Source organism: Ictalurus furcatus, chromosome 5 (genome assembly GCF_023375685.1).
Source record: "Ictalurus furcatus strain D&B chromosome 5, Billie_1.0, whole genome shotgun sequence".
Taxonomy (NCBI): domain Eukaryota; kingdom Metazoa; phylum Chordata; class Actinopteri; order Siluriformes; family Ictaluridae; genus Ictalurus; species Ictalurus furcatus.
Genome location: NC_071259.1, coordinates 22,951,207 through 22,973,374, shown reverse-complemented (window position 1 = coordinate 22,973,374; position 22,168 = coordinate 22,951,207). Strand labels below are relative to the sequence as shown.

General features: G+C 38.7%; 2 protein-coding genes across 2 annotated transcripts in view; both read right to left on the bottom strand.

Moving 5' to 3' along the window:
* The window catches only part of agbl4 (AGBL carboxypeptidase 4), a 366,689-nt gene that overhangs the window by 77,215 nt on the left and 267,306 nt on the right, over positions 1-22,168 (bottom strand). The window lies entirely within an intron of this gene.
* bend5 (BEN domain containing 5) lies at positions 7,926-21,758 on the bottom strand. Its single transcript, XM_053625310.1, has 6 exons — positions 21,407-21,758; positions 19,796-19,926; positions 17,396-17,756; positions 15,023-15,171; positions 9,120-9,333; positions 7,926-8,909 (listed from the first exon to the last, which is right to left on the bottom strand). Exons 1-6 carry the CDS (start codon positions 21,585-21,587, stop codon positions 8,716-8,718), a joined length of 1,230 nt encoding a protein of 409 aa, XP_053481285.1. The 5' UTR covers positions 21,588-21,758; the 3' UTR covers positions 7,926-8,715.

The following is a 22,168-nucleotide window of genomic DNA, read 5'->3' as shown; positions in this document are numbered from 1 at the left end:
GCTTTTTCAAGCAGAAAAATACATTTTGCCACCTCTGGGTTGTCATGTATTATTTTGTCATAAATTTCACATGCACTGAGAAACTTATACTGTAAGTGTGCGTCATTTACGTTCTACTCTTCTACCAGCTACCATTAATTGCTCTGTTTACTTTTCTGCAAGAAGACACACACACACCCATAAATACATTAGTACAGAACTATGGTAGAGAACGACGATTAATTCCGCACACCCTCTCTCATCTTTTCAGTGTCCATCATATTTTCACACTCGCCTCTAGCTCCACATCCCTACAGATATCCAATTAGACGCTCCTACAGCATGAGGATGATGTGAGCAACACTAGGAACACTACACCTGGCTGGAGGATACTAGAAGCTCCCTGTAGCTGGCTCCTGATGGACGCTTGGTTAGAAGACGTAAAGATTAAAGCGACATGTGTTCAGCATGTGTGGCTGCATGAGATCAGAGGCACATTTTTCTACTCCTCTTCTCCATTATCACTTTTCTTCTTTTACTTTACAAGACAAGTCGCAGACTCTGGGGAAGTTATAGCTAAAATTTTTTTCTTCTTCCAGCAGTTAACAGTAATAGTCTACAAAAACCCTCCCATCTCATTCTGTGATAATCGTATCCATTGTATTATAGCACATCATACACCTAATCCCAGCACCCCAGGGGAAGGTAATGACTGTATGTCTCTTTTTAAAGCGCATAAAGACAGAAGTCTTTTCGATGTAGTCCTGATTGACTGGTGCATCGTTTAGCAGTGAGGAAGAGAAGATTCCTTGCCATTTTTTCCTCCCAGTTTAATCGTTCAGGAGTGTACCGGATGTCAAGAACTAATAGGTTTCTACAGGCAAGAAACAATACTATTAAATCAGTTTAATAGAAAATGCTGCGAATAAAACTTTAGGGATTTTCAAGGCTGAAAAAGAAAAGATTACTCAACCTGAAGCGCTTAAAAGCATTGCAGAGTAAACTAGAAGAAATAGAAGAAGCAGTGGCGATGCTGCAGAGGAACACTGTGTTCTCTCTCTCTCTCTCTCTCTCTGAGCACATTTGGCCCTGTGTGTGCTGGCCCAAAGCGCCGGCTTCATCCATCATTACTATACTGAATCATCTCCCTGTCAATATCCCTCACTGCAATACATTACCGCCATGTGGACACTGTTAGTGCTAATGACATTCAGCAGTCCCCTTGGGCACAGAGAGAACGATGAGAAAACTTGGGCCAAGTTGAAATGCCATATTGTATAGGAACACATTTTCTTTTACATATGCATTCGTAAGCCCGCAGGCGCTGTCGCCATGGTAAATAATGAAAATGGAGAAGAAGGAATTAATAAAAGCATCTAGAACAGTCTTTAAAAAATCCAAACATCCTAGCGTGCTACCCATCAACTCTTTTTGTCTTGTGATTTAATCATCTTATATAACAGCTATTTTAATATTTCAATGGATTTTAGTGGTGTACAATAAAATGAACTGCGTGTGTGTGTGTGTGTGTGAGAGAGAGAGAGAGAGAGAGAGAGAGAGAGAGAGAACGCAGCTGGGTGTTCTGATATTAACTCCCTGCCTCCCTAATAAATCAGACAGACCAGTGTGCTTATCTCTTTTTGACACTCCGATCAATCTAGCTTTTAATCCCGAGCGCGCTCACACTGCTCCACACATCAAACACACACCCTCTCGCTCGTCGCCGGCTGTGTGTATCCAATTCAAAGTCAAAGCCACAGAATGGGGCGAGAACTGATCCAGCAGATGATACACACCAAATAAGACAACAAAACGAGAGCTGTCTGATGCCATCGCACACACTATTAAACATTCTCAATAAAGTAAAAAAAAAAACTGGGCTGATTTGTGGATGAGATATCGAACATATGGGTGAAAGATCATAAAGCTCACGTGGTGTGTCCATATCAGTGTCTACGGAGAGAAACTATTTTTCTTTCAAAGGCTACAGGTAGCGCTGGAGGCATTCGCGACTGGAACCAGAACACAAAAGCAATAATTCCCACAGCATGTAACCACAGAGTAACTGACCTTGGAATCTTTCTGATGATTGGATTTCCTATCTATCCATACTACATCTTGCAGTTTTCCAGGATTATCCTGTACTTCTGTGCCAAGACTTCCTATATTTCAATTGACCCCTTTATACAAATACTACTAAAGGCTACTAATGGAAACCTCTGTTTTAGCCGAGCTTGATCATTAATACATGTCTAAATATCTTGGAATACCTAAAGAAAAAGAAAAACAACAACAACAACATTGTCAGTAGACAAACTAAGCAGCAAAATGTGACCTATAATCAGTATATATCTATAGTTATGTCTAAACTACTGACATTAAAATGTTAAAGTCTATGTCGTGAGCAATATTTTGAAGCAAAAAAAAAGAGAAAGATTTCAATGTTAAAAGCCATTGTGTTTTTATTAATCAAATCTAAACAGTATTGAATGAGTAGCACCACACATCTGTACGTATTTCTTTTGAGTTACGCTCTTTGAAATTTGTTCATGGATTCCTGTTTCAAAATTCACAATTTCAGAATGATCAAGCAGCTGTATTCAAATTCTGTATTCTTGGACATCAAATATCTGTGGGTAACTTGTACTTTCTCCCCAGTAAATTTTACAAACTGAATTTGACTGGTTGACATCTGAATTTGTGAACACTTTGTGTGTGTGTGTGTGTGTGTGTGCGCGCACACGCAAGTGAATCCCTGAACATTTAAATAAAACTTTGAATTTCCAAAAGGAAATAAATGCAAAACAAAACAAATAAATGCAGGTGTGTAGTTTTCAAAGTAATATATTTCACTGCTTTGATTTCAATTGTGTTTACGTTCTGTTATTCAGAATTCGATGGGTTTTAAATTTGAAGACTTTTTTTGTCCATACCTGATTATAGGAATAGTAAATGGTTGGCACTTATATAGTGCTTTTTTAACTTTAGTGGTTCTACAAAGTACTGCTTCTCATTTACACACACACACACGGTAGCAGAGCTGCCATGCAAGGCGCTAACTTGCCATCGGGAGCAACTTGGGGTTCAGCGTCCTGCCCAAGGACACTACGGCATGTGGAGTCACGTGGGAAACCGGGAATCGAACCGCCAACCCTACGATTAGTGGACAACCCGCTCTACCACCTGAGCCACAGCCGCCCACAATACAGTGAGATATTTAGTTTACATAGCAAGATGAAAAATATTCTCACAAAGGAACGAAATGATGATAAAAAAAAAGACTGGCTCTGGTATTTGTAGAATAAAAGTCTGAATTTATTTTGTTTATCTGTACATAGAACAAGAGTACTTGGACTGCAGCACATACACAATAAACTGATGCTGACCAACTACAGCAGCCGCGCACCAGAGAAGAGTGAGAGCGGTCAGTGAGGAAATGCTTTGCTTTTTCAGGTCGTCTCCCTAAACCCAGCAGGAAGCTAAACACGACAGCCTGGTTTATTACACCCAGCTGTAGCCTACCGTTACACACCAAACATTTACAGAGATTCTCTGCTGAAACTAAGTGTGTTTTCCAAATTAGGAACCGAGGCTCAGTCTAGGTTAAAGAAACCAGGCATACTTGCCAGCCCTTGTCTTTGGATTTCCATGGGGACTGCAACCCAAAGGTAAGGACATTGAGCATGTGCACTTCTCTATCTAAAGAGACGATTCAGACGAAAGCACAGTGTGTGCAAAAATCACCACGCCCACAACACCTGCCACTCAAAGAAAGGGTTTTCACAGTTGTATTTAGAAGACATTCTCTATTGATTCTGAAAAATATAGGTAAGTACATATACATAGATTTCTAGATATTATTCAGCAGCAAGAACAAAGAACATGAAAGATGAAATGAAAGGACAGATTTAAATGCAACACAGCTGATTCCAGATAATGAGTGTATTCTAGTTTTGAGGTTGTTCAGGATATATTTCAGTCATACCACCAATATTTAAAACCAACAACTTAAACATGGTGAGGGGAAGAAAAAAAAATCTATTCTCATTAGAAAAAATAAAATAAAATAAAATAAAATAAATGGACATTTTAGTCGGGATGGAAACAGACGAGGCAGGTAATAAAATTAATATTTAGAAATATCTAGCTGTTTTATTAATAGAGAATTGATAATTTTGCCATCAGATAGTTGAAGATTTTAAGAGACATTGCAAATAAACTGTATTTGGGAGAAAACCACTTTGGCAAGTTATATAAACTCTTTAAAATACACTTTACTGTACTGCAAAATCTAAAATATTTTTTAAATATATCATTTCTTGCTGTTTTGATGGTAACTACAGTGGAGCTGGATAGGTTCACTGCTGAGGACCACGGTACACTGCCCAGTACCAATCAGGTAGATTGCCTGTGGGGATTAATAAGCTCCCTACAGCATTTGATTTAGCTGTTAATGAAACTACACACTGTTACACAGTTATCCATCGACACCTGATGAACAGTAATCTACACAGAAATGTCTACAAATATGAAACAAAACGTTATGGCATGTGTGGTCTGACTAGCAAGACATGTCTGTCCTGATTTCATTTCATATCAAATAAAACAAGAAAACTACTGGTTTTTGATCATGTGACACTGACTGACATCCACCACAGTAAAAAAGTAGCACCATCTGAGGTAAATGACACGTGTGCTGGTAGCACCATCAACCAGAAAAATACAAAACCATACGGGGAAAAAACAAACAAACCAACAACAAAAGATTTACAGCACAAACGACACCGACAGAACCACAGAATTAGAAAGAAAGACTCACTCCTATACAAACCACGCAGCCTTAAAGGAGGTTCATATTGAATATATACCGTTTAAAAAAAAGCAGAAATCAGCTTTATGATTTTAAAAATCTACAATACAGACTGATTTATTTACAAATCTGTGCCCGTGTAGAGTGAGGTGCTATGAATGGAGCACGTAACTAAAGTGACATGATAAGCCATGAGGTAGGATTCAGACAGTACACATTTCATTACTGCCACAAATGTCCTGATTTTATAAAAAAATACTTTCTTTTGTTTTTTTTTTTGTTAAATCACGGTAAAGCTGAGTTGCAACTGAAGTGCTCTGAGCTTGGCCCTGAATAACAGTGACATGAGCGAAGACCTGTATCCTGCTAGGATGAGTCTGAACAGGAAATAATGACATGGTGCTGGCAGGAAGAGCTTGAGTGGAGGACTGGGCAGCTTTGTCTATGTTTGATAGGTCCTCAGCATTTGACTCAGAATCTGTGTATGTGGCTTTAAAAAGGAGGCCAAATCCTTACTACTCTACACATGTAGACCAACCTTTCCTAACTATTCTCACTCTTCCCCCTTTTTGGCATTAAAAACAAAATCAAAGAAAGAATAATTAATGATTAAATGAAAAAAAAAAAATGTTTGAAAGAACAGTATGCACATCTATACTACTGAAAGCTTAATGCTCTTCTAACATGAAATTAAGTGCAGAAGCACTAATACAAGCTAAATAGAATCTTGAGTAAAGCAAAACCTCTTTTTTTTTTTTTTTTTAAAACAAAAACTATATTTAGCCTCTTTTTTTGAGCTTGGATGACTCTGGACCTTGGCATGGGCCAATTCTGTGCAAGTTCATATCAAGCTGAATGATCACTATTCCACTTTGGCTTATATTGAATCCACCACCCGATGAGCTTTAGAGTACCCGACACCTACACACATTCATATACAGCATAGAAACTCTACTAAAAGATAAATTTAAAAAAAAAAAAAAAAAAGGTTCCTGGTTTCATTATCTCCAAGAATTGGCCTGATGGTTCCGCATAGACACTGTATACTGCTCTTCTTGGCATCCAGATTGTTTTGGATCTTTAGAGAGTTAAGCAGCTCAAAGCTTAAGCACCGCAGTGATGTCACTCAAAAGCATGAACACAAACATGACGACGGATGAAGTTCACTAGTGCGGACCAGAGGACCGTTATCTTCGAGAGGTGTACCGGTTTGCTTTTGGAGCTTGTAAGCGTCTTATGAATACAGTTTCTCATGGCAATATATAGCATATTTGTACATTTCACAGTCACAATTTTCCCTGGTAGGGTTCACAACTGAAGGGACGTTACGTTTATCAGCCATATTGCATGTGAAAGCTGTTCACTCGGAGTGACTGGCTATCATAGAGGAATTACTGCTTTTCAAGGCAACATTACAGCTGACAAATCTCAATATGAAAGGATGATCATGAGGATTGTCAGTTTCTTTTGGCTATCGTTCAACATCAGTCAAATTAAAGCTGGTGTTTTCCAGTGTACCCACAGAGCCATTATTATATATAGCACATATTCAGTTAGTGGGGCAACATACAGCACACAGCATACAACACATCGACACACACAGGAAAAAAAGTTCACAGAAAAACATAACCTTGAACCATAAACCATACAATAACGGTCTATTCTGTCATTATTACACCAACATATTAGAGGTAAGTTACAATTAAAGTAAATGTTTCTTACACAGACCTAGCCATGAAGCATAAATGGGATCTTTTTCAACTTTGGAGTTGTAAAAAAGTGCTAAGTTTTCTGAATAGCCATTTGCAGGGGGTGGGGTGGGTACAAAACAAAACCTTAATATCACCATTAAGATCCATATTTGCCCATCATTATGACATGGCCTTTCTTAAGATTAAAGTGCTGTTGTATATGGTGACTACATCTGTTTCAATTATAAGCACACTTCCAGAAAACGGAACAAAAGCTGAAATGATACTCCTTTTACAAATGGCTCACAGTGACGTGATCGGAGGAGCACTGTGATAACTGACGAGTGTAAATGAGCTATTATAATTTAAAATGGAGTTTGCTTCTTTGACAGCATTCCATTAAGAGATAATGCATTTGTGACGAGCAAAGTGAAGACTAAAAAGAAAAGTGGAAAAAAAAAAACTAGGCATGAACAGGCATGGAGAAAAGATGGGAAGCATATGGATACGTGATGATTACTTGTTTCAAGTTAGAGACTAAGCAGAATAAGGTGCAGCCTGGATATAGATCGTCAAGATCCAAATATACAATAAAATCTCTCCACTAGAAAAAAACAAAAAAACAAAACCCAAAACACGTACATGTATGTGATAAGAGAAAAAAAAACACAGAAAAGCAACAAAGACAGGAAAGTAAAAGTGATGAGACAGGAATGGCTGAGAGGCAGATTCGAGGTTGATTCACAGTTAGCAGTATGCCATCACAGTTAAGAACTCAAACCTGCAGCAAGCAGGCTTTTTTTCTTTTCTTTTTTTAAATGCATGAACCATTTTGTGAAATGCAAAAGATATGAGATGGTGAATAGGGGAAAAGCTTGAAAAAGGAGGCAAAAGGATGGATGGCATGGCTCACTGGAAGTTGTCACTTTAAAATCACCCCCTCTTAATTTCTCCCCCTAAAGGAGGTTCCGAGGACCAGTCGTCCTCTGGGGATGCCATTTCGTGGTTTTGAAGAAAAACAAAAACAAAATACCAACATGTGTAACACCGATCGCTGCCGACAGCTTTACCCACATCCACACACTGTTTCTGCCATTTTACCAAACTTACACACCAAAGTGCAGGTTAAGCAATACCAGCTCATATTACAATCACAGCTTGCTATAAAAAAAATACACACACACAACAGTTCCAAGTGATTGCCATATCAAAAGTGTAAAATCCCTGCCCAGTCCTTGTTCCTCAACTTAACTATACAATGGTTCTAAACAACTGGGCTGGTGAATACATCAACAACTCTCTAATCCAACTTAAAATCACAGTTACATGAGATGCTGAATCTACTTATTTGCAAAAAGGTTCAGATACATCATCGGAAAAAGCAGGAGACATGCATGATGTTGATATGTAAACATTTATGTAAATGCAAATTTACTAATGCAACCTGAAAGCTCAACGTGAAAGCTCTGCTGAGAAACAAAGGGAGCTTGTCTGAGAACATACTGTGCCATTAGCATCATCATCAAATCTTACTGAGGGAAATAGCTGAACGTCCAATTCCTCAATATATATCGAAAACAAGAATAAACTGATTCGAATGGTCTTAACAACTGGGTCTTCAGGGATCCGTTAATTAAATGATTTAAAAATAATAATAATTAAGACACTGCAAGGGCAAACCCTGTTAAAAGGAGTGTTTTTACGTCTCTCACATCAATGACAGACGCATGAGGAGGTCTGCAAATTTCCACACTCAAACTCAGCATTTATGGGTTTAAGAACATTCTCCTTAAAACAGAACAGTTCTTTTCAAGAGAAGTCTTCACTCTCGACGTAGACATTAGGACGTTCTGACACAGAACACCAGCCGATGTGCCTTACACATTGTTATCTAATGTGATTTAAAGGATCTCTCCTGTCAAAAACAATGACTGATTAACATAGCCCCCCCTCTCAATATTCCACAATCAAACCATATAATCCCCCCTTAACCAAACCCACGGTTTATTTACAGCACATAAACCAACAAACTCCGCTCACGGCAGGCTGTGTGGATTGTGGGTAAAACTGCCTTATAGCCTCAGAGATGGGGTAGTAAAATGTGAAAAAAACAAACAAACAAACAAAAAAAAAAGGCCTCGCTGTGGGCTTCAGTGAAAATCCAAAATGGCAGCACAGGTGATCACATGTAACCTCTTCTGGCAGCAGCAGTCTATGACGTCAACATCGCAGGTCCTACATGCCATCGTACAAGTTCTCCATCTTTACCGTCTGCCGGATGAGGAGCTTGGACTCTCTCCTCTCTTCATTCTTGATGGATTTGTTGATATCCATAATCTTTTCACAGATGTATTTGTTCACTTTGGATAGCCGCTGAGTGATCTCAGCACTGTCGGCTGTTTCCTGAGACACGCGGTCATACAGACACTCTAGAAAGAAAAGGTGGATTAGGGCTGGCAGGTAAACATGGAATAATGTAGAAGTTTAGATTTTTCTTTTTTGAAAAGAGAGGAACAGTTGACACCAAGATGTGCACTCTGCCCATACATGCTATAAACATATCCACCCAATCCCATATCTCATACCACATCCTAAGAGCATTACTCTCTTATGGAGTAAATATGTGGGTGAAAATGTACCTCGTACGATTTTGAGTTTGCTTGGTGAGAGAGGCGGTTTAGGCAGAGCGTCTTTCTTCTTCTTTGTTGCGACGCCAGTAACACTGCGGTTTTTCAGCGTCTCAGTGCCCCAGATCATAACGGCCAGGTTTTTGGTGAATTTGGAGTCACCCTGTGTACGCTGCAGCTGATGCCACTTATCCTCCTCCACCCAGATGCCCCCACCCAGATGTACCTAATGGAAAGAGACACACATGCCTAATTGTAACCCCCTAATTTTCCCCAACATAACAGTTAGGAAAAATAATTGATTCAATTATGATTCTCTATAATCAGACGTTCATAAATACATTTTAACATATACGTTTGGGTATTGTGACATAATTGCTACATTAAAAAAATATATGACATGCATGTATTTGGAATTTGCACAAAGTGACAAAACAATCTTTATTCAGAATGTTGAAAAAAAATCCATTTTGCAATATTTTCTTGCATAGAACTGGAGCGCAGATGTGCATGCACGGACGAAAGTGGGGTTAATTAGTTTAGACCTCTCATCTGCGTACTAACTAGTGTTGTCACGATACTGGAATTTCTTACTTTGAAACAATACTTTAAAAAAACATCGATATCCGGTTCCATTTTTGATACCACGGGGAACAATTGCCACAACATTAAGCATAAATTTTTTTATTTTTATTAAAAGATAAATATAACAAGGCTAGAACATGACAAGGAGGTATATTTTTATATTAATGAAAACATCTTGAGGTAGTGCACTTGTTCAAAAACCTCTGAGATGGTCACACATTCAAAAGGCAATAAAGTGCAAATAAAAACAAAAGTATTGCAATCCTATGCAGACATTCTCTACAGAGGTGAGTGAGAGTGACACCCATTACTGTAGCCTAAAGATTATTTGTAACTACTTTGAGATTTACAAGTGGACAACACACTTAACAACAGTTGACTGGGGTATCTTGTTTACTGCTTCGGTGATGTTGAAATGGGAGCTATTACCAACCACGAATTTCCTTCAGGTGCTTTGCTAAATTAGTGGTCTAAACACCTTTTTTTTTTTTTTAAGCATTAACAAAAATCTGTAGCAACACCTACATATTGGCTTGCTTTTGTCCTTTGCCTTTCCGTATTCATTTCCCTCAAATCCGAAATATTTCCAAATATGTTTTCTTTATCCGCTATGGACCTGAAACCAAATCTTCAGAATCAATATGTCTTGAAAAATCTATATTTTTGTCAACACTAGTACCAACAACATAGTTGGCAGCTGTAAATGCACAGTCACCATCTTGGATCGACCGAAATGTAATAGAGAGGTCCAGACATTAAGCAACTTTTTTGGCATTCCGCCACCTCAAAAGAAAGATCCGATCAAGCCGAAGCAAAAGAAAAGAGTTTTCTCAGAGAAGTGGCTTCAGGAAGTGCCGTGGCTTGAATCCAACGATGAGTGCAATAAAAAGTTATGTAATATATGCCGTTCACATCCCTATCTAGCAGACAAAACTAGTGCATTCCATGCAGGGACAAAGAATTTCAGTCATCCAGCATTTGATAAGCACAAGAAGATTAAGGAACATACAAATGTAATACAAGCTAGTAATAACAGATATGCTAGTCAAGATGAAATATCTAGTTACCCATTTGCTAGATGACAAAACAAGGTAAATGAATGGATGGCTCTGTGTAATGTTATTCTTGTAGGCTTCCAAGCTAAACAGGCATGTCCTATGTCTTCATATGCTGACGATACTGCATTATTGAAAAGGATAGGAGTGAATGCCGGAGGGGTATATCATTCACATGAAGGGGGAACGCAAATAATTCAAAGCATAGCTCTGACTCCCAGTACAGATTTGAGAGAAAATTTGAAATCAGTTGAATTGCGGGGTCTACGTTTTGACAGATCAGAGGACATAACTGTTTTTTTTTTTTTTTTAAAACGGAGCAGGAAATTGCTTACACTGTGTCTGTGTCCACCAATGGAGAGTTCGCTGCTGATTTCCTTGGATTAATTGACCTTGGTGCTAAACGAACAGTGTGGGACATAACGGATGGCCTGGTCAGTCTATTCCATGACTCAGGCTTGGATGAACAGAGGACAAAATTAGTCGCTGTTTGCAGACGGTGCTGTTATCAACGTCGGTATGTACAAAGGCATTCTACCAAATCGACGTCAAATGACTGCGATTGGGGATTCCCAACTCCCACCATTGTGAACTTCACGAAATCAGCAGATCACATGGTTTCATGTCGTGATGTTTAATCGTTCCGTTGTCAAGCTGTTGCTATTGTTTAATTGCATAAAGGTGGAGCAAAGCCACTGAAGTGCTACAGATGAGAATGGCATCTCCTTTTTAAAATTAGGAAAATTTCACAATATGAGATGGCCTGCATGGAGACACAAAACACTGATGAAAATATTGAGATTTTTGCCCACCATACAAATGCAACTGGCTAAAACAGATGACAACTTGAAGCATAATCTGCACAGCGCATTTTCAGTGTTTTCTGGCCAACGAGCTTGTCATTGGCAACATTTTGCAGCTGAACATCAGTAGGTTTCAGCAGGAAAAGCTGACCATAGGAGAATGTAAAGATGAATGCTGACATGGAGAAAACTGATTTACTCAGAGGTTTAATGGGAGAGTTTGAAAACAGATATGGATCTCTAAAGTCATGTGATAATTTTTTTTTAATTTTGATCCTTCCACACAGAAATGCAAGACCTCCACAGTTTTGGCAACATAACGATCAGCACCATTCTCCAGAAGTAAGTTATGCGGATCCCTGTTTATTTTCAGTGTGAAAATTAGCTATATAACCACAAACATTTTTTAAAACCCTTCTTCACCAAGAGTGGCAATAATTCTGGAGCTGACTGAATTCCATTAAGATAAATGCTTTGGGATTTCCCATCAGATTGAGGTCTGGGCTTTAACTGGGCCATTCAAATACATTCAAGTTCTTGGTTTCTTCTCCATCCATCTTGCCCTCAACCTGGACCACTTTCCTGATCCAGCCTGATGAAATAGATCCTCTAGGGCTGCAACTAATGATTATTTTCAGAATCGATTAGTTGGCCAATTATTTTTTCGATTCATCGATTAATCGGATGGGGCGGGGCAAACTTTCGGTACCAATTTTTCTTGCTTATTTGAAATAAAATCCACAAACTGAGTGTTACTTCAGACTAAAACTTTTCACAACTGTTTGTCCAAAACAGAGAAGAACCCGACACACACACGCACGCGCACACACACGAGAATATATATTTTCACAGAAAGTAACAGGAACCACAAGGTGCAGTGAAAGTGAGTTTTTATTAATAATTTAGGACTGTAGTTTAATTCAGTGCTTTCTGTGCATCCATAATAATTTGTTTTATAGTATTTATGCATTATTTTTATGGATGCACAAAAAGCACTGAATTAAACTACAGTCCTAAATTAATAATAAAAACTCACTTTCACTGCACCTTGTGGTTCCTGTTACTTGCTGTCTTTAGGCATATTATTTTACTTTTGATCATAATGTTTAATTAGACATTACAGATCTTACACGCGCTCACACCGCGCGTGATCAGCAACGCGGCCTCGTTACTAACACATCACTTCCGTTATAATAAACAACAGAATTTACACTGCAAGCGCGCAAATACAGCATATAATGACGAACTGAAATTAAACTAAAACTTTTAAGCAACTTGCACCAGTTTCCCTGCCCCTTACACACAGTGGAGCATTTTGGATATAAACATAACTTTGTGCTCGTGCATCACTGTTTGATCTCCGAGGTGTTTAATATAAAATGCTCTCCTGCCTTAGAGGACTTTCTTCCTCAGTCACGTGACCATTTCTCCTACTGAGGTCATGTTGGGAATAAAAGGTAACGCTGACAGAAAGTAAACTGAAGAAAGCATTATCAGTGACTCTGGGTGTCTGCTAATATTAGCGTGTGTATGATGTCATGCACCGTCGCCTAGGAAGCGGCTTACACTTCCGGTTAGTAAAAAAACCGAAGGTGTTATATTTGAGATGATATTACCTTTCTAACATCCACACACTAGACAGTAGTGCAGACTGCATAGTGTAAGTGTATATTACTTCATTTGGGACACAACTTTAGTATTTACTCTCCAAAGCGTGTTTTCTGAACAGAAGTAACAATGAGTAAATCTCCCCAGTGCCGCACGCAGACCAACTAATCGATAATGAAATTCGTTGACAACGAATTTCATAATGGATTATTATCGATTAGTTATTGCAGCTCTAGTATCCTCACAACATGATCCTACCAGCAGCATGCTTCAATGTTAAGATGGTGTTCTCAGGCTAATGAGCAGATGCGGATTTAGATCAGGGTTTTTGCTTTACCCCAAGTTCAACTTCAGTCTTATCAGACATTTTCCACATGTTTACTAAGTCTTCAACATGCCTGGTGAAGTCCAAATGGGATTTCTTATGGCTTTTTTTCCAATAATTGCTTTCTTCCCAGATGAGTGTCCTGTGAACAGCTCCTTCTATCTGAACTGTAGATCTCTCCAGCGCCTTCAGAGTTAACTCTGAAGCTGCTTCTGTGCTTCTTAATGAGTCTTCAGTGTTCACATATACATTACAGCATAGTGAAATTCTTTTTTCTTCACATATTCCAGCATGTTAGGAAGTTGGGATCAGAGCACAGAGTCCGCCATGATACGGCGCCCCTGGAGCAGAGAGGGTTAAGGGCCTTGCTCAAGGACCCAACAGTGGCAGCTTGACCGTGCTGGGGCTTGAACCCCCAACCTTACGATCAGTAACCCAGCGCCTGGCAGTGCTGGGGCTTGAACCCTGACCTTACGATCAGTAACCCAGCGCCTGGCAGTGCTGGGGCTTGAACCCCGACCTTACGATCAGTAACCCAGAGCAACCCCCATTGACCCTACCTAGTCAATGACCTCTTCTAGGTCATTCTTTCTTTCTTTTTTTTTTTAATTAATGGATTTACTGGTGCTAAATATGATGTTTAATTTTGGAGATATTTTTAATAACCAAACCCACCCCCACACTTTAGTAATTGGGATTGTTTGCAATGAATCTACATAAAATAGCCCATAATAAGTCCAATTCAGGTCCAGGTTGTAATAGTACAAAATAGGTACAAGGTGGTGAATACTTATGCAAGGTACACCTGAGTATCTGATCTTTCAATGATTGCATACAGTACACATCAGTCCTCCCTCCCCACCCGTCCCCCAAGACTCAGTTTAAAGAGAAACTGGGGTAAATATGAGTGATGTTTCGTAAATATATTCAGGAATGAAGGTGTTGCCAGGCAGAAAAACATGTTTTGACATACACCAGACAAGAGTGTCAACTTTTAAGTTACATTGTGGAAGACGATGCCAAGCAAACCATCAGGAGGATTGTCACTCTGAGAAGTCTTTAGGCTGGCTACCAGAGGCCTTTCCCTAAAGTAACTAATGTGCTTTAGGCTGCCGGCCAGCAGACACGCTTTCCCCTGCTCTTAGAGGAGAGTTGTGTTCTCTGGCTAGCCGTCACTCAAGACAACTCCTGTGGTACAAATAATTAATATGGGCAGCGTGCGGGTGTGTAAGGCCTAATTTGCTTTTGCTCTTCATGCTTGATCTGAGTCAGAGAAAGAAGGAATAAGGGTGAACACTGGGTGAATGTCTGCTAAGCTGCATAGCTGAGAAACAGCACAGTAAATGCTCTGGTTAAAATGCCTACTGGGACAAAAGATTCATAGCCAATTAGAGAAAACTAAAAAGCTTGAACAAAAAACTACACAGCCCCAAAGCAAGGACTGTGGTAAACGTGTGATCAGATCCAAAGGGATGCCAAAGCAAGTGTCTCTTTCTTTCTCTCTCTCACTCACACACACACACACACACACACACTTACTTTTCCATCACTGAAGGTATAGACGGTCCTTGGGGAAGGGGAGTGGGTGGAGCTAGTGTTGGCCTCCTCTCTGCACATTTCCTGTGGTTCAGGTATTGGCTCCACCACCTCGGCTTTGATTGTCTGCGTGCCATTATCGTGCATTGGTTCTGTAAGGAGTAACACATTCAACCATGGATTAATTAACACATCTTATTTAATATACTGGCATAGTGTAGAGTGTGAAATAAAACAAGGAAAAGCATTAGAGAATATTTCACTTATTAAAGCCCACACACACACACACACTTTGGTTATCTGCCTAAAAAGTGTTTCACCTGTGCCTTGTGACAGCCTGGTTATTTTAACTCTATAAGCTGGCTTGGTGGCCAGCCACGCTAAGCACTAATGTAGCTAATGCGTTTTAATAATGGTCAGTTTACTGCATTCCTGACCCCAAATTAATCAGGCCAGGAGCGTAAACACAGAGCAGCTGGCCTGAATACTGGCCTGGCTCCTTTGGACACTATGTCTTCTTTAAGCAACCAGTGCAAGAAATATTCACAGGATATTCAACCCGATTCTTTTTTTCTTTCCTTTTTAATGCCATGCCAGCTTCTGTGGCTATATTCATGGCGAGAGCCAGTTTCGTTATTCGAGAGTAAAACTAAAAACATTTTTCCTAAAGACCTTAAAACTTAGTTTGGATTTACTTAGTTAAAAACCTTTTCAAAAGTGTCAACAGAATAATACTCAAGTATGTAGAAGCGTTACAGTCCAGTAAGCTTGTTTAATGGATAGTGGGTTCTGACAGCATGGGCACTTTGGTGTCAACCCAATTCAAAACTGAGGAGGAATTACTGTGTAATATACAAAGGGAAATAGTTAACCAAAAAAACAAAAAAAACCAAAAAAAAACGAATATCCTTCAACTAAACCATGCATGTCTTGCAAAAAACAAAACAAAACAAAAAACATCTGCCCTATTGTCAGGAGATTGCTGAAGACACCACAGCCATCCATGGTCAGGAGTCCAAGATGGCTTGATAACAGAGAAAGTAAGTAATGGCATTACTCCTTCCCCTGTAAGACAGACACTAACCAATTGTGGGAGTCTGGACGAAGTTAGTGCTCTCCTCCAAATGTCTTTTGTGCATCGCTTAAGGGCAGAATGATTCTGAGAGCCAAGTCGAGGTCATGGTATTGTGGTGCCAGGACTTTTTGCCCACATCTTGTGAACATGCGCGGACACACCTTATTCTTGTTCTCAAAATTAACTCAGTATTTTTCTCTATAAAAAGACATTATTGTCGGTGTCAGTGAATTGATTTCAAAGTTCTCAAAATTATTCTTTATTTAAATGTCATAATAGGAGTCCATTGCTCATCAACGATCTTGGAGAAAGAACTATATATGGAAACCGCATATTTCTAATACCTTTACTTTAAAAGGTAGCCCATCATGTTATTTTTAAATATTACATAACTTGCCCACCACGGCACCGCCCCCCACTGTGGTTTTGCTTTTTATAGTAATAAAAATCATTTAGCTTAGTTAGAGAACGGATACTACAGTTAAAAACTGAATACGTTTGCTCAATTCACCTGAAGAAGTCAGAGTCGCAGCACAGATCAGATTTCAGTTATTATGTAATGAGAGTGAGGTGAGCTGACTGACAAGACGATTGTATGTTTAATATAAGCGAGTTTGTACTGTTTAGTTTTTAATTAAGAATAATAATGAACCCACCATTCAAGCAATTGTTGCCCCCGAATTGCTGCTAATTTGAAAGTGAAAGTAAAATGCACATGGTTGCTCATGAGAGATTTAGAAGCGATTTCTCCCTGGGCAAATTTCCTCACCCACGGTCACGTCCCTACTAACCTGTGACAAAAAGAATGGCAATGCTAATGGCTAAAGAGGAACAAATGTGGCAGAGATTCTACTGTTCATTTTGCAAAACAAAACCCTAATAAGAGACGGTGAAGGTAGTGATAAGACTGAGCTTTCCCCAGAAGATGTTCTTTCAGCTGTTTCCCGAAACAAAGGTTGTCATTGTGTACTTGGCATTTGTTAAGGAGAGCATAAACCAAGCAGTCGATAAGCAGTCTGCAATCCCACAGCTGTGTGTGCAGCTGCTTTGCAACAAAAAGCAGTTTATTTGTAAAAAAAAAACTAAACAAAACAAATGTTTCTAGGTAAATACATTAGTTAAATTTGTAGATATGCTAAAATGAAAAAAAAAAGCCATTTCAAACTCTCCATCCGTTGACAATACTCGACTTGTATACAACCCAGCACTGGCTCACCATATATAGAACACGAGAGGATGGTATTGGATAAGTTTATAGTGTATATTGTGTATATATATATACATATATATATATATCTCACCACTACCCAGCCTCATGAGCAGCACGTCCTGCAGGCGGCGGTTGAAGTCCCGCAGTTCCTTGACCTCTGTCAGCAGGCTGCTGTGCTCCTTGAGCTTCTTGGCCTGCTGCAGCAGCTGTCTGCGTGTTCGGTCCAGCTCTTGCTGCAGCCGCCGAACCTCCTCCTCCTGTTGCCTGTAGCTGTGCACCAGCTCCTCATAGAGGACGCGGGGCACCACAGCTTCTTCCTCCTCCGGTTCCTCCTCCTCACGCAGCTCCTCGCCCTCGGCATACGAGCTCACTGCGTTTCTTTCCAAACGTGCCACCACAGCTGCAAGGCTCTTGGAGGAGTTAGAGGCCCGTTGCTGCTCCTGACACTGGACCTGCCAGACATAAACAACTGCTCAATGGCACTCAATGCAGAGCAAATTCATTGTAAAGCTTTAGAATTAGATATTAAAATGATACCCAAGGTTAAGTTTAGGAAACACACCACATACAGTCCCCTCGGAAAGTATTGAAACAGCAAGGTCAATTCTAATGTTTTTGGTATATGCTTAGCTTACATTTGGGTTTGAGCTCAAAAGAGCAATATGAGACAACAGCTCAGAATTTCAGCTTTCATTTCCTCATATTTACATCTTGATATGTTAACTAACTTTTGTTTCAACCCCCTCATTTTTCAAATCATCAAAAATACCTGTGACTGACAGGTGTTTCTTGTCACGCAGGTGTGCCCAGTTAGATTGGCTGTGTAAACACTTAATAGCTGTGAATATCTAGCCCTAGGTTTCGCTTGTAAAGACTGCATTTGTTGTTAAAAAAAGATGAAGAACAAAGATCTGTCTATGGATGAAAAGCAAACCATTTTGATATAGAGAAAAGAGGGGAAAAAAAATCAGTCAGTGCCATTGCACAAACACTGGGCATAGCCAATACAACAATTTGGAATGTCCTGAAAAAGAAAGACAACACTGCTGCACTAACAGCCAGACATGCAACAGGTCGGCCAAGTAAAACACCACAAAATCACAAACCACTGTTCGAAGAAGACTTCTGGAGCAGAAATATAGAGGCCATACCACAAGATGCAAACCACTTCAGCAGTAAGAATCAGAAAGCCAGATTGGAATTCACAAAGAAATAAGTAGATTGGCCACAAAATTTCTGTAACCAAGATTAACCTCTACCGAAGTGATGATAAGGTCAGTGTGTCAATGTTAAGGTACTTATTTACAAATCAAAACACCAGCACTTTGACAGTCATCAGTCTCATCAGTCTGCCATTGGCATCCAACTCCACTATGAATCTGTGCTGCACAACTGGTGAAATTACACAATTTTACATTAGTTACATTTTTGTTTCTTCATTAGTTTAGCTTTAACTCAGGAAACTACCCCCCATCTCTGATTTTGGTTTTTACAGACAATCAAAAAAAAAAAAAGTCATATAAAACATCAATTAGTACCGAGAGGCTTCTCAGATGAAGCTTATCATGAGACCTCATACAGTACTACAAAAGAGAGGGAGTTAATCATATCTAATAGTTTTAAATGAGGAACATCATCATATCCAGACTGTAAAGTGGCAGAAATTATAATCAGAGTGTAACCTGAGCAGTATCAGTGCTACCTCCTAGACACTCACAAACATGTCTGCCATATAGCACAAATCAAAGTTAGTTCCTGTTATCACTTATGGTATAACAACAACAAACAGGCGTTCCTACACCACCATTTCCTTTTCTCTCGCTTAAAAACCCCCAAAACAAACCAAAAGCAGCTTGTCATTTTACAGAGAAAACAGAAAATGTAGTCTACTTTGTGCTAAAAATGTTCCTGTGCTGGGAAACCTTACAAAGTGCTGACTCCTGAGACTCTTTCCATAAAATGTTAAATAAATGTCTTCTAGCAAAGAAACTTGGCCACATCAAAATATTATACACTTTCCTTTGTTAAACAATGAGTCTTTTTTTTTATCCATTTATTATTAGGCCTAGATTATGCAGCGCATCTGCCATACAAGTACTTGTGCATGAGCTGTTAATACAGAAACATAATGTATTAGAACGAATATAAACATTGTTCATGTTATAGCTGGAACTACTGTTTAAGCCGTATGTTTATATGTATAAAAAATAAATAAATGCACAATATCTGACAAATCAGCTCAGAGAATTTAACTGCACCTTGGTATAAAATAGCTACAATTCTCACTGCTGTCATAATAGTGCTACGCTGGTCTGATCTAACTCTCGACATTTTCCCTCTAGAAATGAAGATGCCTTCTTATTGATAATAATAATAAAATAAAATAAAAAAAAAAGAAATCCATGTTAATTCAAGAAAGCATTATGGAAAGCACTGGAAGCCTGGTGCTGTATGCTTTCTGATCTAAAGTCCGTCTGATGCGTGATTCTACCTTTTTATGTCGGAGTGGCATTCTTTCTTCACCAAAGTGATTCTCTATGGCGTGTCCTGCATTCCTGGTAGTCATTTTAGGAATTTTCATCTTCTTTTGCATAATACTGTTGTCCAGTTCCTCAATGCTATCTGGTAAAAGAAACAGGATAAAAGTCAGCAGTGAGTTTACACTATGCGAGTGTAAGATACAATACTGGGCAAAAGTCTTACATGTGCAAAGAAAAGCAGTAAAGCAGCTGTCTTCAAAATAATAATAAAAACTTCAACTGTTCTATTTAATAAATAAATACAAAAACATTTTTTTCCTGTTACTGACCTGTTCAGAATTAAACTAATTAAATGCAAAAATGTTCCTCCAGCTGTTTCTTTTTACTAACACTTAATTTTCCAGCCATTTATTGCCCCCTTCCCAACTTTTTTGATACGTGTTGTGGCCATCAAATTGAAAATTACCGTATATATTTTTTTTCTTAAAATGGTACATTTCCTCAGTTTAAACATTTGATATGTTTTCTATGTTCTACTGTGAATAACATAGGTGTTTATGAGATATACAAATCACTGCATTCTGTTTTTATTTACAGTTTACACAGTGTCCCAACTTTTGGGGGTTGTACCATAAATAGCGGTAAACTGTAATAAACTAAAATAAATAAATGATTTAACATTTGTGTATGGAAACCTGTTTCTTTGTTTTAATTAGTAGTCTCAGGTACAGTTTGTACAGTTTTCTAGGGAAATCTTGTCTGTCACACTTGCTTCTTGGGTCAGTTACATAATATGCTGCTTTCTTTATTGACATTACAAACCGTAACATTTAATCTTTAACATTAATTTTTTTTGTTTGGAAATACAAAATGCTTTTATACTGACTCAGTAATGCATAAATCATAAACTATTAGCCATTTTGGGCAAAAGACCTGTAACAAGACATCTCACTGATAAGCATGATATGAGGATGAGAAGTCCAGGTAAACACTTTAAATCACTTATGGCACTTAAACAAACCGTTTCCTTTCCTCTCCTCTATAATAATAGAAGTTGAAAACGCAGTGAAACGGAGGTGAGTTCAATGTAACACGTTGTGTGTGTTTTCTACAGTGTGTCATATCTCTGGTCGTCGCTAAGGTTAGCATGCTGGCTAGCTCAACATCTAGCTAGGGCATTTAGCTTGTGAACGTACATGACACCCATGCTAACTCTCAAGCTAGCTAACTGCATATACACCTCCTCTCCTCTCTCTCTCATTTATTAATTAATTCATTCATTTTTATACACATACACACATCAGCTACTGCGTATTGTATATTATTCGCATAAGTTATATTTTTAGTTAACGACAAAAAGCAGAGGCATTTTTTAAACGCGTGCTAATGTCTGAGGTAAAAATAAATAAATAAATAAATAAATTAATAAATATATATATATATAGCTAAACAAATGCACAAGCAGAACTGACAAACACGCACGGTTACTTTAAGAGAAATAATGCCACCAGGTAGCAACAGCGCATTACGATTTCTAGTCTGAGTTTGAATCATTTCCCTGCCTGGAAAGTAAATATAAGTGTTAAAATGCGAAAAGGAAAGCAGTGTATGTGTGAACTTACCTGCCAGACCGAGAATGTGCGCCTTGGCCGGCTGGCCTGTACCATTCTCCTCACCTCTGAGCACCACATACACCTTCTGCTCATCAAAATCTCTTTTGTGCACTGGTCTCAAATCTCTCACATTCGCAACGGGTAAAGCGCAGCACGAGTCGTCCTCCAAAAACCTCACAAAAGCATACATTATTTCTCTTTGGTCCAGCACTTTGGGTATGGTTCAGTTTCCCTCTAAAAGAATTAAAAATATAAACACAAAGGGAAATGCCTCTGGGATCGACTAGTTCTGCCTGGTGCACAGCGCCCCCTCTTACTTAGACCCGACTAATCACCACAGAGCTGATCACAGCGGATCAACAAACCCTGTTGATTATTACTCTCTGTTCTGCGGATCATTGCTAGACATAGTATTCTTTCTTTCTTTTAAAATAAATAAATAAAATAAAATTATATTAATTAATTTCCTTAAAGTGATAGAAAAGTAACTTTATATATATATATATATATATATATATATATATATATATATATATATATATATATTCCCCTTATAGTTAATAACTCGTTTGACTGGGCAGTTGATTCAAATGGGTTTAATCCGAACCTCCACAACTCAAACTCAAGTAGCCCTGTTAATATTGTAAACAGAACTACACATTTAAATCTAATTACCATTTAATAAATATGTGTTCTGTGAATGTATTCAGTAAATAAATACACTCTCAGAAATAAAGGTAGCAAACTACTTTTTCTTTTCGCTGGGGTGGT

Coding starts and splice junctions, on each gene's coding strand:
- bend5 (XM_053625310.1), bottom strand. CDS start 21,587: ATGTATGCTTTTGTGAGGTTTTTGGAGGACGACTCGTGCTGCGCTTTA. Junction 19,927..21,406: donor GCACATTCTCGGTCTGGCAG/GTAAGTTCACAC, acceptor TTCTTTTACCAG/ATAGCATTGAGGAACTGGAC. Junction 9,334..15,022: donor ATACCTTCAGTGATGGAAAA/GTAAGTGTGTGT, acceptor TCTTTCCATTAG/GTACATCTGGGTGGGGGCAT.